Source organism: Maylandia zebra, linkage group LG6 (genome assembly GCF_041146795.1).
Source record: "Maylandia zebra isolate NMK-2024a linkage group LG6, Mzebra_GT3a, whole genome shotgun sequence".
NCBI lineage: Eukaryota > Metazoa > Chordata > Actinopteri > Cichliformes > Cichlidae > Maylandia > Maylandia zebra.
The window spans coordinates 32,960,681-32,979,355 of record NC_135172.1 but is presented as its reverse complement, the minus strand read 5'-3'; the positions used below and the strand labels follow the sequence as shown (position 1 = coordinate 32,979,355).

At 38.4% G+C, this 18,675-nt stretch overlaps 1 protein-coding gene across 4 annotated transcripts in view; it reads right to left on the bottom strand.

Annotated features, from left to right (window-relative positions):
- pnpla6 (patatin-like phospholipase domain containing 6) overlaps nt 1–18,675 on the bottom strand; it is a 36,600-nt gene that overhangs the window by 6,036 nt on the left and 11,889 nt on the right. For 2 of the 4 annotated variants that reach the window (XM_076885085.1, XM_012918877.2), the window contains exons 3-30: nt 17,559–17,612; nt 17,078–17,165; nt 16,885–16,967; nt 16,659–16,750; nt 16,397–16,537; nt 15,855–16,014; nt 15,347–15,427; nt 13,767–13,895; nt 13,507–13,587; nt 12,949–13,084; nt 12,307–12,375; nt 11,729–11,829; nt 11,197–11,376; nt 10,639–10,716; nt 10,252–10,457; nt 9,040–9,171; nt 8,754–8,877; nt 8,408–8,521; nt 8,230–8,305; nt 7,556–7,705; nt 7,336–7,399; nt 6,873–7,041; nt 6,555–6,737; nt 5,498–5,616; nt 5,073–5,229; nt 4,833–4,949; nt 4,654–4,723; nt 1,598–1,714 (exon numbers count right to left, since the gene is read on the bottom strand). In XM_076885085.1, the coding sequence (XP_076741200.1) occupies nt 1,598–1,714; nt 4,654–4,723; nt 4,833–4,949; nt 5,073–5,229; nt 5,498–5,616; nt 6,555–6,737; nt 6,873–7,041; nt 7,336–7,399; nt 7,556–7,705; nt 8,230–8,305; nt 8,408–8,521; nt 8,754–8,877; nt 9,040–9,171; nt 10,252–10,457; nt 10,639–10,716; nt 11,197–11,376; nt 11,729–11,829; nt 12,307–12,375; nt 12,949–13,084; nt 13,507–13,587; nt 13,767–13,895; nt 15,347–15,427; nt 15,855–16,014; nt 16,397–16,537; nt 16,659–16,750; nt 16,885–16,967; nt 17,078–17,165; nt 17,559–17,612 (3,271 nt within the window). The remainder of the gene's footprint in view (nt 1–1,597; nt 1,715–4,653; nt 4,724–4,832; nt 4,950–5,072; nt 5,230–5,497; nt 5,617–6,554; nt 6,738–6,872; nt 7,042–7,335; nt 7,400–7,555; nt 7,706–8,229; nt 8,306–8,407; nt 8,522–8,753; nt 8,878–9,039; nt 9,172–10,251; nt 10,458–10,638; nt 10,717–11,196; nt 11,377–11,728; nt 11,830–12,306; nt 12,376–12,948; nt 13,085–13,506; nt 13,588–13,766; nt 13,896–15,346; nt 15,428–15,854; nt 16,015–16,396; nt 16,538–16,658; nt 16,751–16,884; nt 16,968–17,077; nt 17,166–17,558; nt 17,613–18,675) is intronic. The other 2 variants (XM_004539152.2, XM_076885086.1) reach the window with 1 other exon arrangement.

Below are 18,675 nucleotides of genomic sequence, written 5' to 3'. Positions count from 1 at the left end.
GAGCGAGGTCGGACAAAAGAAGGTAGTCGATCCCTGCAAAGGCTAGGACTGTCGTTCTGCCTACCTTTAAACTCTGCTGTAAACCACTGCAAACCTCATTACCTTGCACATAGATCCTGTGTGGCTTGTGCAAAAGGTAAAAAAGTAAATGGCAACCATCACAGAGAATCAAGGTTGTTTCATCTCCAAACTATGTCCCAAAAACAGTGCTTCACTGCATATGATCCTCCTTTATAAGTTCCTCAAAATCTACAGACCTATTGCAACGTTAGTGAATAAACCAAAGCAGTAGAATCCAATTTTACTCCTATTGCCAACTGTGTGTAGGGACGGAGCAGTAGTAGATGTTGATGTGACAATGTTTGGAGATTTTTCAGAGTGAATATTACAGGGAAGCAACCAGCCTACTCTGTCCTGCAGTACAGCTCAGTGTCAGCAGAGGGCAGGAGCAGACAAAGTGCTGCATGGGTTGGAAGGATAAGGAGCACCACAGAGAAAAGTGAGGGGTGCTACTATGCATAGAGAATATGTGAATGCTTGAACAGAATTACATTACTGAAATGTGACTTCTGAAAAAACACCACTTGCAGATTTTCATCCCTGTTGATTGTTTGTCATTTTAAGGGCTTTGTTGACTGTGTATAAGAGGTGCAATGTGCAACAGCAAGATCCAGAACACATATTTTCTAATAATAATAATAATAATAATAATGATATTTGTCATCAATATATATTTATGAAAGATATATAGATGGGATGGCTTTAACTAACATACTGGCATGCATAAAAAAGCAAGCAAAGCCAGGGGAGAGGACAACAGCTGGATAGGAGGGATTGAACATGCTCCTGTAGGCAGAGATGACTGAAATAAAATAGAAGCAGGGAATCAAATTGCATTTCAGTCCATTTGACATACACATTTAGGTGAATTGGAACACACAGTGATTTACATGTGATGTCAACATCTCATGTAGATTGCAGCCGTTCACCATCTCGTCAGTTCAACACTGAATACTGTCTGTTCTCTATACTTGATCTCGAGCTGATAAATCTGCCAACATCTAAATTAATTGAGGTTGACTTCAATTGAAAATGACAAAGAAGAAAGAAAAAAAGCCAAGTACAGTGGTGCATGAAGACATGCCTCAACCTTAATGTCATAGGAGAAGTGTGAGTTTCAGCAAATAGATGTGTTCAGATGAAGCCTGATGATCATGCAGCTCTCTATGACCGACAGATATCCAAACATGCATGGAGAAATCCTGAGACTGAATAAACACAGTGGAGTTCAGTGGGTTTCGTGATTTTTTTTTTTAGGTGACACTAAGCTAAATGGATAAAACGTGTTCTCTGTGTGAATAACAAAGTCAATGGGAGAGACGGTATGATGCAATCTGGGCTTTAAGATATATGTAGGATGTAGTCTTTCCTTCCAAACCATGGGCTCCCAATATCCACCAAGTCAAGGTGGGGTTAGTTACATTGAGAACTTGGGAGGGAGACGAAAGAAGAGGAGGGTAGCTGGGTGGTTGATTGTCGATTTGGGGATGGAGGCGGGAGGGGGGAGGTTTTGGTGAGCGGGTGTTTAAAATCTGACCTGGGACATTGTTAACATAGCAACCATCCACAAGCAAGTGGCCATCCTTGGGGTCGCACAGGGGAGGTAAATAGGGGGTGTAGGAGGCGCTGGCTCTAACATAGCGCCAGACACAACCTGTCAGGAAATGGAGATGGAAAAGGAGCAACACATCAAATATGGGCCAGACTCCACATCACAGATGGGGTAAAAGAAATATGAAGGAGAGTAAAAGAAAGAAAGGAGAAGAATAAAGAGAGAGAGAGAGAGCGAGGAACATGGAGAAAGAAATGCCTGCAAGATAGTGAGGAAACTGAAAGTAGCCGCAAGTAGCTAAAAAGAGAAATGGGAGTATAATCTCATCAAAATTACTTTTATATGCCTGTGATTTTAAGAAAATATTGCAAATTCTAATATGATCCACCTTTTATATAGAGAGCTAAACTGCAGGAGTACTCTATAACCTTTTAAATGTAACTATTTGAGGGAAAAGAGGTTACCTCAGAGCTTTGTTCAGAATACTAACAGGATATCAAAATATTTGTGAAGTAAAATTTAATTCAAGGAACAGAATATGATCTGACATGAACAGTTTATTTTTAGGATAAATATTAAAAGCCAGTGGTGATGTAAATGAAAGAAAATGAAGGAGAAAGAACAAAGTATCAGAGAACAAATTTGAAAAGAAAATAAAGAACAGTGATGCTATCTGATGTGTTCATTAAGCATGTCAGAGAAATAGTATTAGCACTGTTAGATGACTGGTTCATCCAGCAAGGTGCGATAAAGACAAGAAGACAAGGGATAACTGTAAGAGACATGAGATGAACAGACAGAAACAAGGAAAGAGAGACAGACAGAGAGTCTTAGGCCTCCAACTAAAGCTTCTAAAAAATATAAAAAGGGAAAAAAATCCTAGGTAATTTTTCTGTAAAAGATTTGCAATTTCTATTTAGCTTCATATCATTCTTAAATTTGTGCCTTGGCTGTGTTCCTCACTGGATAAAAACCAAAGTAAGTAATTCAAACTCTCTGCCTTACAACAACCATCAAAATGACAGTTATTATTTCCTTTCAGTGACTCAGAGTGACATATTCACAATAGCACCAAGCTAGAAATGCTGGACAAAAGCAAACCAAAAAAACCAAAACCAAAGAAAGCACAGAATGGAGATGAAGGAGTGATGGATGCAACATGGGATGGAAACCACTAAAAGACAATGCGGTAAATGGTAAGTTAAAGTGTTCTGGATCCTACATGTTGACATGGGAGAAGATTCAGTATTCTGAGGTGAGTGACTACACAGGTTATTTTGTCTTTGTTGTAAACTATAAATGAGCATATCTGTAATGTCTCTCCATGCTCAGAAAGACCAGACATAAAGTTATATATGAAGTGAATTCGGGGAGTTTTAAACATAAATTGGATTGACACTAAACAATGAAAAAGCTACAGGTTTGTTTGTTTTTTATATTAGCACATGGCGATAGTAAGAAAGGAAAATCCAGATATAGAAGAGAGAGGAAGAAAGAAAGAATGAAATTTAAGTAGGCACATGATAAGAGGCAAAAGATGGCAACAATGAAACCAAGTAAGAAGGCGTAACTCTAGCAGTTAGTTCATCCACATGCCAAGATGCAAACATAAGCATTCAGCGTGCTTAGCTGCAGGACTGAGACCTGAAAGCTTATGAACTCCTCAAATCCAGCAATCAGCCAGTTAATAATTCAAAACACTGATTTTACATCAAAGACTACAATAACTTCATTTAATGTACAAGACTGAATATTAGAGACGAGCATTAAACAGAAAATGGTAAACTGGATTTGAGGGTTGTTTTTTCCACACACAGTCGTTTTAGATTGCAGAGATTCATTTTGGCTATTGTTAGTGATGGTGCATTTTTAAGCAAGTCAAAAAGAACACACATCTCAGCAAATACACAGACAAGCATCAAAACATACGTCCTTTCTTTTGTACATACTTAGCAAAATCTCTTTCTAACACTTTAATGGAGGCATACTCCAAACAAGGTTGAAACTGGCATGTTTTTTGTAGGAACAAATAAATGGGTTTGCAAACGAAAGGCTACATGTTCCTTTGATAACTGCACTGTAATCACATATTCAAACATTTTTAATTATCCAATCTAGTATTTCTCCCTGTCTCATATATTTTTGATATGAGGAACTTAAACCTGCTTTCAGAATAACTTTAAGTATCCTCCCACGGGTAGTGGACACAGTAAAAGCAGGCCTCTGTTTTGCCCATTTCCAGATGCACGCCTTGGATGCTGTTCTAGTAGTTTTGCATAATTTACAGTTCAAAAGAAGAAGTGGCTCACAGGGATGACTTTTACATGTACTGACCTCATTACTGGAAATTATGTCCCTATATATGAGAGAAGGTACAGAGAAGCATCATAGCCTCCCCCCCTTAATCAAATATACAATTTGCCACCTACACATATATCCACCATATTAGTATTTGTCTATGTGGAGATTGCAAACACACCAGTTCAGTTTAGTTTGGTGTACATCCACCTCCAACCTTACATCTGAGACTTCTGAGAACATGCAATCCTGCCACTCTCATAATGCATTAGCCAGCTAAATGCTTGTTTGTGGCATCAGCTTAAGCCTAAACGTACAACATTTACAGATTTGCCATCTAGAGAATACGAGACATTATAATCCCTTTAGTACCTCGTGACACTTGACTGAGTAGAACAACATGCCAGTATATTCACTTAGATAAGAGCTTTGATCACTGTACCATATTATTTCTGACTGACTGCTGCAACCATTTAATTACATATGAAACCAATTTCACACATTAGTTTTCTGTCATTCAGGGCAGTAAAAATGGATTAAGTTGGGTTAAATTTAAAAAGAAGCAACTGTTCATTTCCACTTACATGTATGCATGAATGTGAACTATTCTTAAATCTTAGTAAATGTACTCCATGTAAACATAATGTGAAATACAAACGTACTGTAGTAATCTCGACTAAATTTTAAGCTAATAAAATGCTACAGGGGTAACGACCCCTGCGGTTAGAACAGCGCTCACTTACCATCCTGATGAACACGCATAGCTGAGGCCGTGATGTCAGTGGTGACGTTGAAGTACGGCAGCCACAGGTCCTGAGAAAACATTTTATTTCAAAGTTAATGATAGAAAAAAAACAAAACCCTCTTGTCTTATGGCAATGTTGTTGCAATAGGGAAAAAACATTTTGTACCACAGTCCCACCTCTATTTGCTTGTCCTGAAACACTTTATAGATGCTGGTGTTAAAGGCAGAGCCAGAGAACATGGAGGTGATGGGATAGGTAAGATCCAGAACTGTTTTAAACACCGAATTCATTGCCTGTTAAACAAAGAATTGCAGGGAATTAGTAGATGTTTGTCAGATTTTTGTGAAAAACTAAATTGTCATCAGATATGACCAAAAAAATGATTGCGTTGATAGTCCTAGATGTGTGTGCTCTACCTTAGACCACTCTCTTGCTCTCTGTTTTGTTCTAACAGCACTCCTTTCTTCTGCATAAAGGGCACCGATGAAAGAGCCAATTGAGGTTCCACCCACTATGTCAATAGGAATCCCTGCTTCCTCCATAGCTTTAATTACACCGACATGAGAGCAGCCTCTGTAAGAGGGAGACAATTTGTCTGAAAACAAGCAAGTACGCACGATGCAGAGTACATTTACAACATCAGTATTTGAAATGGCTTTTAGACTAAAAGACAGACACATTTTCCTAATGCTGCTTTACTCTGTATACAGGCACAGCATAGTGTTTCCACATTAGAAATCCTTCCATACATTACCACACAGACATTAACTGCACATTAGTTTAGTACTGCTGAACGTTTGTGAACTTTATTGGTGCAGAAAGTCTCATCGACTTTGCTCACCTAGCACCGCCACCTCCAAGCACGAGAGCAATGCTGTTTCCAGTGAGGACTCGGGCCAGCCGAGAGAAGTCACTATGTCTGTCTGCCGTTTTCTCAAATACCTTCTCATACACCTCCCTCTGCACAAGCACAGGAAGAAAAACACACAAAAATAAATACAGGGGTTACATTTTATTATGTGTAACAATATTATCAAAATATTACAATTGCTGTTATGTTGAACAGTAAATAGGGCTGGATGAGGTTGCTTTAAAAAAAACAACAACACTCAAGCAACATTTTAATGAATGAAATGATGCAAAAAACAACAACCCCCCCCCCAAAAAAAACAAAACAAAAAAAAAAAAAACAGTGAGGCCTCCCCAAAGTGACAGGGGAGTGCTTTACCAACTAAACCTTCTATGATGTTTCCAACATGAAGTGCATACTGGCAGCTGTAACCGAGTTACAAAAGGTTTTAGTGTGAGAGCTATCCTAATGGTGTGTCTTGTGGCTGGAGTGCCAGAAAAAGAAATTACTCTTCAAGAGAGTCAGGAGGTCTGGCTAGTATTTAACAATGCGAAAAGCTGCAGATGTGAAAGGGTAATGTGTGTGCACGTGCCCTAATTAGCAAAAAGCAGAGAACTGTGTATTGTTTACTGTTAAAATGTGAGGCTCAAACCCATTACTGATTTTATCTACTGTTCTGATTTTATCTGTTTTGATTTTATATACTGTTGTTTGTTTGTTTGTTTGTTAATTAGTTAGTTTATTTGCTTGTTTTATTCAATTTTAAATCATGCTTTTTATTTGTTCTTGTTTCTAATGTCTCTGTAAAGCACTTTGAATCACCTTGTTGTTGAATTGTGCTATACAAATAAACTTGCCTTGCCTTGCCATGTGGACTGTAGTTAATATCAATCTAGCATACTCAATATTCAAAACAAGGCTTTTATATTCTCCTAGAATATTGTACCTTCTAGAAATTATGGTACTGATATCTCTGCCATTCTGTCCACCCCTAAATGTAAATAAACTGAAAGCATCTAAAAATCCTATAAAAAAATTGACTCTGTACCAGTTTGCTGGGACCTCGTCTGGAGAAGACCCTCCGGGGACACTTGAGGTGAAGATGCCCTGAGCACCAGCTGCGCATGTTGAGCCACTCGACTGTCCTGGAAGGTCCAGGTCCATCTTCTCTGTGCAAAAGGACCAACTGTTTCAAAGCTCGCACTGCTGTGTTTTCCAGCATCTGCTCCAACTGAAGGAAGACGAGACAGTTAAAGTTATCTGTTGCCATTAGATTTCTTCTCTTCCCAGCTCTTTTCCCCCCCCCACACACACACACACACACACACACACACACACACACACACACACACACACACACACACACTTCTCCTAGTGTAGGTTCCTGGTCCCCAAGACCAACAATGAGGATGCAGTCAGCCTGTCGGATGCAGCGCTGTGTCCATGGGGTCATGCTGTTGTCTGTCTGGTAGAGGACAATCCGATTGATGTCCTCCTGCTGGGCCAGCCAGCCGGAGAGACGATACTCATGGATACTGATGGATAGAGAAGAAAAGCAGAGACACAGACAACGACTTGGAGGTATGAAAAGTAGCAGAAGTAATTTGTTTACATTTTAATACATTATAGGTATGCAACACGAACCACGCCTACAGCATTTATAGCACTTATTTGCAATGCCTGTCTCTACAAAAATACAAAACTCAGTAACATCTAAACAAGTAAGGAAAAAATAACACACACACTAAATGCATAGCTTCAAGTAAAGCCCAAGCAACAAGAAAAAAGGGTTTGTGATACAGACAAGATTCTTTGATTATCAGACTGACCTGTCCAAAGCCGAAGCACCCAGACGTTCTCTAATTATGTCACTGGTTAAAAGTAATGTAGGTCCTACAAGAGTCAAACAAATTGTATATCACAAAAAAGTAAAGAACTTGTGCGTTTGTTTGTCGACCTGCTTTAATTTAAAGACACAGCTACACAGAAGTCAAGCAATCCCACTAAAAAAAGGATTTTTACGAACAAAACTGAAATGTGTGGGTTTACCAATGGCACTAAGTGCATGGCTGAGCTCTAGGTTGAATGCATTGATTGGCACTTCATCACAAACAGGCAGCACTGCGACAGTGGAGAGGTTGCTTGCTGGGTTGGTGACATCAGCACTTGTTGTCATGCTGGGAAGACTGAGGGCTGAACCTAAAAGATTAAAACAGTGAACAAATGGAGTGAATGAGAAACTGAAGGCTGTAAAAGCACAGCTGGCTGGTGAGGAAGCACGCATGTGTGTGTTACTGCCCTCACTAGTCAATACTTGAATCGACAAAATGAACTAGACTATGTCAAGATAAATTAGCATTCAACTACATGACCAGAGTGACGCATAACGCCATCCTGCACAGGCGTGGGGGGCGTTACCCTGAAAAGAATATAACACTCCTAACTTTAGCAACACTAATCAAACTAGCATGACAAACTAAATCTGTATGTGCAACCACATGTCCCAGTGATGACGTGCAATAATAACAGTAGTATATGTGTGTATGTCTCGGCAACATCTGCAATATTTAGAATACCATTTAATTTTTGAATAAAGTGAATAATGGTCTCATGTGGTTCTGCATTAGTTCTCAACCTTGCTCATTAGCGCATGCTCATTTCATTAAATCTGGTCACCTGATCTTTTTTTGGTTTTTTTCTTCTCCTCAATTTACTGGACTTACCAGAGAATGGCCCACGACCCTGCTGCAGATTTCCCAGAATCTTCTGACCCAACAAGTGGATCAACCTTGTCACCACCTAAACACAACAGTAGAGAAAATTGAAAAGAAACTATGTTATTATAGTACATTAATAACATAAAAAGCCACTTAATAGTACTTCAAGGACAAAGTCACAGACCTGTGGATATCGTCGCTTGATGTTGTTAAGGGTTCCCTCGGGCAGTTTAACCAGCTCAGTGTCTCTCACAGCATGGACCGTTGTGGCTCTTGGCTGTTTGGTCAGCGCCTCTACCTGATACATAGTTAGATTGGATTAGTCCCTCACTTAAAACTTAAAAAAAAAAAAAGAAATGAGAAGAAATCTAATCGAAATTTTCCAGATGTGGAAAAATGCAGCACACTGCTCTAGTCCCAATCCTAGCTCAGGACCACAGCTGTTTTTAACTTAATAGTCTTGAGCTTATTTTACTAACTAGTATCTATTCACACATGGGTAGGATGAGACAAAAATGCCTTGTTCTCACCACTCCAATGAGTTCTCCTCTACCGTATTCCCCCACCAGTTCTTTCTTGCCGTTCGCCTTACGGATGACTGAACGCAGACGTCCATTCAGAACAATGTAGGTGCAGTCTGACTTGTCATCCTGTCTGTTGATGCGTAGATTACAGGAAGAAAAAGCATATTTTACATTTACCGTTATAATTATGACTGAATAATAAGAAATGTAACAGGATGACCAAGTATTGTTTTCACATAGATGCAAAGATTGTTTTCATTTCTTTGTCTAAGTAAAGACGAGAGCAGAGTACCTGTAGAGGGCTCTGCCAGCTTCTACAGCCATCCAATCAATGGCAAAGTCCATCTGCCTGACAAAAGGAGACATCCGGATTGCAACCGTGTGGGCTGCACTCAGCACCACGCTGGGCTGCTCCCTCATGATCCTGCAGGGGGAAGCATATAACAGAAAGAGTGAGAACAAATACTGAATAATTCACACTGGAATATGGTCAAAAGTAGAGAGATATAACTCAAAACTGGGAGATTACTTTAGAAAAGAATACTAAAAGTTTACTTTTTTATATTTTAAGCTTTCATATTCTCTGGATGTATGTATGAATTTCACAAGCTGGCTTTTTCTTATTTATTCAGGTGATACAAGCTTTGTGTAAATGTGTATGCATGTTTGTTTTTGTTTTTAACTCAATTTAGCTTCAGTTAGCTTTCAGAGTGGGTTTGCTCATTTCAGTTCTTACTGTTTGAAAATGTTTAGTTTTAGTTTAGTGTTTATTAGTTTCAGTTGTTTTAGTGTTTTTAATTATTAATGTATGGAGCGCAAATGGTAGAGGCAAAATTTAGGAAAATCAGCACACGTATTATAATAATTAAAAAAAGAAAAAGAAGAAGAAAAAAGCAGGCGTTTTTGAAAGCAGGTGAATCGCATTCAAATTCTCAATCAACATGTCCATCGGTGCCTCATCGGCAAGTTGTGATAACAAATTTTATAAAATTAACAGATGCTAAAGCTAAGGGTATTTCTCCCATATTTTTATTGTATTTTAATTAGTTTTTATTTGTTTCAGATGGTTTACAAAAATGTCGTTTTTAAATTAACCTCCTGGGACCTGACATCTGCATATGGGGACATCACATTTTGGGTTGTCTAGACCACAATACTAAATTTTGCTCTTTCAAATGGCTTTCAAATGGGCCGTATTGCTCAAAGAGGCACAATTGTTGTTTCTCATTTTGCTTTTGTGTTTTGCTGCTGTGTTCAGACACCAAATAAAGAGTTTTGCACATTATTACTCAATTGTGACTTAATAGTTTTCTATCGAACACTAAAAAGCCAAATAGCAAAGAGAAATTAAAAATGCATGCCATGAAAGAGTTCAGGTCTTAGGAGGTTAATTTATTTTTTAAAATGTAATTTAGAATAACCTTAAATATAAGTGAAAGTGACCTAAAGTTATTTGCATCTCTTGCACTTAAAAGTTTATCCGCACTAAAGCCGTAAGACTCACTCATAGAATTCAGACTTTGAGATCTTCAAATAAGTACAGTCTCGTACAGCCTTGATGGTAAATATAAGGGGTTCTCCAGTGAGTACAGCAAGCTGGCCCACCATCTCTCCCGGATGGGTGACAAACAGACAGACATCCTCCTGCTTGCCGATCATCCGCTGGTAGACGTGCAGACAACCAGACAGGACAAAGTGCAAACTCACGTCCTTTTGAAGTGAAAATAGGAAGGAGGAAAAAAGAAATACAAAGACAAAAATAACTTTTACTGCTGCAGTAATGTACTTTCTTTCTTTACTACATCTAATCTATTTCTGCTTTATTAATGCAATTAAAAGAGTAATTTGTAAGTTTTCAAAAGGTCATAGGGTTTCAGAATGTGTGAAATACCTGGTCTCCCTGTCTTGCTAACACAGCTCCTGCTTTTGCATGGTGCAGAGTCACTCTGCTGTTTAACAGAGATGGGTCCTGCATAACAAAAGGCAGAAAGCAAAGCAAAAGTCAAAAATTTATTGGGCAGTGACAAACGATAAAGCTAAGTGGAAAAAGACAGTGAATGAAATGCTTTTACTCCACTTTGTTGAGCCTCGGAGAAAGATCGTGCTGCAGGCAATGATTTATTTCTTCACTCACACTTTGATCTAGTTACACAAATTTATTTTAAAAGTTTAAATGTAGCAACACCTGCACAGAGGCACAGATTGCATCAAGTGAATTACACAACCCCCTAAAGCACCACTGAACTCTTGCGTTTATTTTTTGTCATCACAGACTCAGTAACTCTTTCTTTTTCTAAAGCAACAGTCAATCATAAGGAAACCTATTTGCTTGCATTATTTGTCAAAACAAATTGTTCGTCGTATTATGATCACAGCCTGTAGGAGTTTAAACCGGCATAGAACAACAGCAAAATACTATCCTTGAACAATCAAAAAAAGTAAAACGAACCTCAATCCTCATAAGCTTTAGGACCTCCTTCTGACCTTCCTCAAAGAGAGCGGCACTGGATCGATTTGACACGGGTGTAAAAATGTTGTCCACAACTGGCTCTTCCTCTGGATACAGATAGATTCCTGAAGGAACTTCATCTACTGTCACCTTCCTCTCACGCTGTTCCTGTGATATGGACTGTAATAATGTAATAGAATAATCATAATGTAATATGCATACTTTGCCAATTTATAATAGGTGTTCCTGCTGTTAAATCAGGAATTCTAATTCTAAAAAACGTTATCAGAGATACAGCACTACTCTTTTTCCACACTTTCTCAAATATCTTATATTTAGCTTATCTTTAAATATTTTTGGCTTATGAATCATATATTAATTACTTCTTTGTTATTCATTAACTGTGGTCTATACTATTCTCCATTCTAAAATACTTCTGTTTTCTTTAAGTAATTAACCAATGTAATGTATACATATAAGGAGGGTTTATATCTTTTCTCATTTTTGTCCTGAGAGTCTGCAGTGTACTGACCCGAGTATAAGTGGGTGGAGTGTTGCTTTCCTCTGCCGAGACAGAAATCCGTCCTCTTTCATACGCCATGTCAAAGTCTGATCTTAGACTTTTCTGTACACCTGTTTAAAAGGTCAACATTTAAGTGGTTTAATTATTCTTAGGTTGATCTATGTTTAAAAAGAACAAATGAAAATGTGATGGCGCAAGCAAAAGGCAAAATATATTGTCATTTTTTTAAAAGGTTTTGCCTGCTTATTTACCTGCACTGTTAAAATACATTTCTTACAAATACAAGTGTTTCTAAAACAGTAACATTAACAACTGGTCATATATGTTAAAGTGGGCAATAGGCAAACTTTTTAATATGAGCAGTATACATTAGGTGTGCATAGCATATTGTAGATGGATGAGCTGAACGGTTTGTGGTATCAGTGTAACACTTCGGCTACCCATTCTCTGCTGGCTTCTCAGTAATCATTCTACATTAAAACATGTTTAAAATATCACACTGCACTGGAAGAAAGTGTCTGACTTTCAGCAAAACTAAAGAACAGTAAGACAATATAATCTGTCAGTACAAGAGAAAGATCCCTCACCAGCAATGTCTACAGGCATTGAGATTGTCCTGCTAAGAGTTGGCACTGTTCCATCCTTCCCTTGTTCTCCTGTTGTGAAAAATAAATACGATTTAAAGCATTTCTAAGTCACCCCAAAGCAAAAATAGCACCGGAGAAGACATATGCAGGGTTCATGCGCATTTTTTGGGGTCAAATTCAAGCACTTTTAAGCACTTTCAAGGTCCATTTTCAAGCTTTTCCAGCACATAGCCAAAAAAACAAAACAATTTATGTTTCACTTTGCATCACCTCAGTAAGAGGTAAAATGTAGGGGCGGGGTCACACATTGAAACAGACTGACATGCAGAGGTGCGAGGCAGCCCAGGCAGGGAAATTTTACTTTGCGACTCCTTTTATTTCTCTATCTGATAAGAAAACTATTCGGTCAGATAGTTATTTGTGGTGAATGAAATACAGTTTCAAGCACGTTTAAGCACCACATCTGAAATTCAAGCACTTTTCGTACCTTGAAAAGGCAATATTAAAATTTATGAATTTTCAAGGATTTCAGCCACCCATACGAACCCTGCATATGAAGCTTTAAAGCAACTCTGTACACCTCAACTAAGATTCAGCTTCTCTAACACTGTGAGTTACTTAATCTGTATGCTGACACCCTACCTGGAGTTTCACCTTTAACGGCTGCTTCTCGGTGCTCCTCAGGTACCGTCAGGCTGCCAAAGCGTTTGCCATGGCGTACAGGACTGGTGCGAGTAGGGTGGGGTGACTGCGGTGGCAGACGTGAGGGATGCATTTCCTGTAAAAACAAGTAATGTATGGATGAGAGTGAGGTAGATGATTAATTTGAGTGTGTGTTCACAAGGTGGAAAGTACACCATGATATTAGTATTTAGGCACTGAAATCATGAAAACAGCAGGATGTGTATGAGGACTATGAGGTCCAGGTCACAAGGGTTACAGCACTTGTGAATCTATGTTACCGGTAACTTTACTGGTTGAGTGATAACTATCAACATACAGGAATTCTGTGGACTATTTTAAAGCATTTGAATGGGCAAACACGCATTACTCCTCGTCTTAAATATTTATATTGGCTTACATTTGATCTCAGGACTAACACCATTCTGAACTCTTTGATGAATATAATTGGGGTTTTTTAAGGCAATTAATCAGTTTAAGACTTTCTTTCAAACTGGTGCCTTGATAAGATGAACTCACATGACTGAAGAGCTCATTGGTCAGCCCCAGATAGTTGTGCAGGGCTAGCACTGTTACTCTTTGGAGACGAACCATGATAATCTGAAATGGCACAACAGAAAGCTAGTCATTTCAAGCATGAAAGGAAAACAATTAGTTTACAGACGTCGAGCCAGAAATACAGTGTGTGGAAAACGAATCCATAAATACGACTCTAATTTTAAGCACATCTACAAAAAACCCCACAAACACTGAGGAATAATAATCATTATACAACTCACCTGTACTACTCGCACTAGACTCTCGGGATATTTCTCAAATATAGACAGGAAGGCTTCTACAGGCAAACGGAGAACAGTGGAAACCTCTGCAGCCCGTGCTGACACTGTTCTATAAGGCTTCTGGTGGCCCTGCACACAAATATCCAAAAGAATACTTTACATTTTCTCAGTCTATCTGTACTTACAGAAGCTCTACAGGTGGGATGTTTCTAATTAGCAGTTTATTTGTTTTTATATGGAACGACCCCAAAACATTACTTAATTTCAATCGACACAGATTGAATTGGTTAAGGAGTTATTTAGAAAATAGGTCGCAATATGTACATTATCTCGGCAATACCTCTGAAAGATTGAAGATTGTATGTGGTGTTCCTCAAGGTTCTATTTTGGGACCTAAACTTTTTAATTTATATATTAATGATATCTGTGATGTATCAAAAAGGTTAAATTTTATTTTATTTGCAGATGACACAAATTTTTATTGCTCAGGAGAGAATGTGAAAGATTTGGTTGAAATTATGATTTATGAGATTTTAAGATTGAAAAAATGGTTTGATGTAAATAAATTATCTTTGAATCTGACAAAAACGAAATTCATGATATTTGGCAATCGTGTAAAGGAGGAAGAAGTCATTATGTCCATTGATGGAGAATTGATTGAAAGAGTTACTGAATTTCGCTTTTTGGGTGTAATAATAGATGAAAATTTGACGTGGAAATCACATATTGAGTATATTAGAAAGAAGATGGTTAAAAGCATTTATATTTTGGGAAATGTAAGAGATTTATTAGACTACAAAACAATGCGCATTTTATATTTTTCATTGTTTTTCTCATACTTTAGTTACTGTGTGGAAGTTTGGGGGAATACATATGAGAATACTATAAAACCTCTAAACTTATTACAGAAGAAAGTCATACGAATGATTCATAACGTTAGAGAACATTCAAATAAATTATTTATAAAATCGAAATTATTAAAATTAGGAGATTTAGTGAAACTACGAACACTATTAATTATGTTTAAGGCTAAAAATAATATTTTGCCTTTTAAGTTACAAAGATTATTTTTAATGTGTTCGGGGGGAGAAGACAGCAGAAGGAAATTTTATTTTAAGCATCAGCTAGCTAGGACTACACAAAGATTAATGAGTCCAACGGTTAGGGGAACTCTCTTCATTATAATTTAAAGAATTGTATAAATTTACATTGTTTTAAAAAGCGTTACATTGTCTGAAAGAACTAACTGTGGAAACTGTTGTACCAAGTGTGAAATAAATAAATAAGTGAAATGAAATGAAATTTAGAAATGGATGAAAAAAAAAAGAAAAAAGAAAAGAAATGAATGCTGGGTTTAAACCAAATAATTACTTTAGAGTGTTGTGTCATCCAGTGAGAAACGGTTAACTGAGTCAGCAGGTGAATGTGCTGTAGTATGTAGGTGTGGGCCAACACAATGACACAAAGTCATGTTATCTTATTTAGCGCTGTGTAAATGACTGTTATGAGAACTGGCAGGGTCTGTATAAGTAGGTGTGGCACAAAGCCTTTATGTGCGGTAAGAAATAGGTGTGACCTACTGTGATGACATCCAGAATGCTCAGGAGGCTATGCACACTGTCTCCTGGGTAAACCTCTTTCACCACATTTTCTTTGCCATCCTGGAAGACAGGAGTAACGCATTCATATCTATGTAAATAATTAAGTTGTTTTCTAAGAACTTATACTCAAGTTCAACTTGAGTGTGTACATAAAGATTCACACAATCAATATACATATAGATGTACACAATCAAGTATCAATATAGATAAAGCCTGCACTAACATCTCCCTCAGGACTTAAAACTTGGTAAATATATCCAAACACTAACACTGGCTAAAGGAGACATGATTAGCTACAATTTTTTTAAAGCCAGTGTTCTTGTGGGTAAGCACCTTGGTAAACCACTTTGCTGCTTGCATAAGTTTGCACAAAGTATTTGTGCAAACTTACAAAACATACAATAAACTATAGTCATAATTAAAAACAACAATTCATTGCATAAAATTCAGAGGTAAACATGATTAAAGGGACACGGAGCCTGCATACCGTTCCAGTAAGGCACAATTCTAGTTTTCCATCCTGAACAACATAGATGCTGCTGTCGGGCTGACCTGGCCTGAAGACATACTCCCCTTGTTGGAACTGCAAAAACACCATGTGTTTGCACAACTCCAAGAAGAGTGGCTTCTCAAAGTGACCCAGCACCCTGTATGAAAGGACAAAAGGGAAGCTTGGGGGTTAGGAATTACACTCATTGCAAACAGCTGCAAACACTTGGTTTGTACAAAGGGCAATTAAAATGGTCTTTCTGTTTAGTTGTGGATTTATATATTATAAAAAAATATGCAGAGGTGAATTAAATATTATAATACAGTATATGACACGAGAATTTATCAGTTGATGGTTCAATAACAGCAGGTACAAGGCACTTTTTATAGTAATGTAAAGATCCTACAGTATTCTGGAGAAAACCCTAACAAATCAAATTAAGCAACCCCCTATGAGCAAAACTGTGCTTAGGGAGGACCAAGCACCTGGATCTATGTACTCTGGACTACAGAACACAATCACACAGACATTAAACCTACCGGACATTTTTAAGCATGTAGAGCACCTCAGAGGGGAGGTGGGAATTGGCCACATCAAATTCAGTGAGGTCTGCCTCCAGCACTGAGGGAGGGGGCTCCTTAGCCTGAAGGATGGGAACCTCCTTTTTAAAGCGCAGGATCCTACACAAGTCGCATGCAGGAAGATAATAAGAAGGAAATAAGAGGAAAGCAACTGCCACATAAAGAATGTTAGTACAATCAAAATAGCGTATGCTTGATGAAAGTTAGCATTCAGATGTACTTTTTGGCAATGTTGAGCATCTTCTGCTTCTTCTTTAGGCGTGGCCGTGAAGAAGAGGATGTACCCACAAGGGACGAGGTAGACTGGGAGACCTGATGAAACATAGTTTTGTTTAAATATTACTCTTTCCTTAAAAAAAAAAAAAGTACTATACACTGAAACACTACGAGAATGACGTGTTTCTGTGTGTGAGAGCCAGCTAGAGCTTTTATACAGCCTGACTCACTTTACGCATGATCTTTCGCCCATAGAACATCACTTTGTCTCTCTTGCGGAAGCGGTATTTGGGAGCCTCCTGAGCTTCTAAGTCTGTTAAACATAATAAATGACATTACCACAGGTATACACACTACTGACTTCATGACTATCCTTATGCGTTTTAGATGTACAATGAGAAATGCATTTCAGCAACTACTGACTTCGAAGCTTGATCCTCCGCAAGATGAAGAAGATCAGGATGGCGATGAGGACTATGGCGATACCTGCACCAATTACCATCCCCACCATCTGAATAAAGAGGAACCAAAGAGGGAGAACGTCAGTGGTATACATTATAGTATTTACAACAGTAAAGCATTTATTTACTTGGATATTTTAATATTAAAGTAATATTTTAGTTAAAGTATTTGTGTTTTCTAAAAAGAAAAAAAAAACTAAGTTGAGGCCATTAAAAACAAATAATTTTATTTTCAGTTTTTAATTATTTGTTCATTGTCATCAAGGTACATATATTACCAGCAGTAAACATGGTTACACCTACTTGAGATGTATTACCGTAGGTAGTTTCTGTTAGTTTTCCAATTTATTTCCAAGTGTATAAATCTACAGTTCCCTTACCTGTGTGACAAATTGGCTGTTGAATGAGACTTACTAAGACATGAAATCAAACTGGATGCTCACCATGCTCGTTTGTAGTTCCTCCTCCACAAAAGTCTTGATGTTATCAAACCCGTCCTAATGTAACAAGAGAAGACACAAACAGTACAGTCAATCAGAAAATGAAAAACAAAACAAAATAAAAAATGTTTTAGGTATTGGTCCCAACCAACTACCAGCCAATAACCTGCCTCAGTACCACATGGAAGCTCCTTTTAGGCATCATAGTGGCTAATATGAACAGGCATGTGGCTAAATATATGAGAGGGGCACAGAAAAGAATTGGCAAGAATACCACAGGGGCGAAACACCAGCTACTGGTAGAAAGAGCAGTTGCTTGCGATTGCAAGACCAGACTGACCAACCTGTGGACCACCTGGATTGACTACAAGAAGGCCTATGACTCAATGCCCCACAACTGCATCCTGGAAACCTAGAGCTGTACAAGATCAACAGGTTCCTAAGAGTCTTCCTCGGGAACTAATGGGGGATATGGATACAGACTACGGAGCAGGGGAATTGTAAGCCACCTCCTCCTCACCTACATTGATGACATCAAACTGCATACCCACAGGCAAATGGAAACCATGAGAAGGATGGTAGGAAAACCACAACTAAAAAATACCTGCAGAGAGTAAGGCAGGTCCGGAGGAGTCAGCTGAATGGGAAGAAGAAGATCCAGGCAATCAACACCTACATCCTGCTAGAGATTAGATATCCTGCTGGGATACTAAGCTGGCCAAAAGAGGAGACAGAAGCCATGGACATCAAGATAAGGAAGCTCGTTAGTATGCATGGAGGGTTTCACCCCAAATCCAGCACCCTGAGAGTTTATGCTATGCAAAAAAAAAAAAAAAAGGCTGGGGACTAGTGAGCTTCAGAACCACTGTCCAGGATGAGACAACAAACATCCATGATGACTGCCTGCTTAGTAAATACCTCAGTCAGCAGAAACACAAGAAAGAAGAGGAGCAAGGACAAGAACCATGATGGAAGGACAGGCCCCTGGACAGTATATGCCACCGGCAGATAGATGAAGCAGCTGGCATCCAGCAATCCTACCAGTGGCTAGACAGAGCTGGACTGAAAGACAGCATGGAGGCACTAATCATGGCAGCACAGGAACAAGCTCTGAGGACAA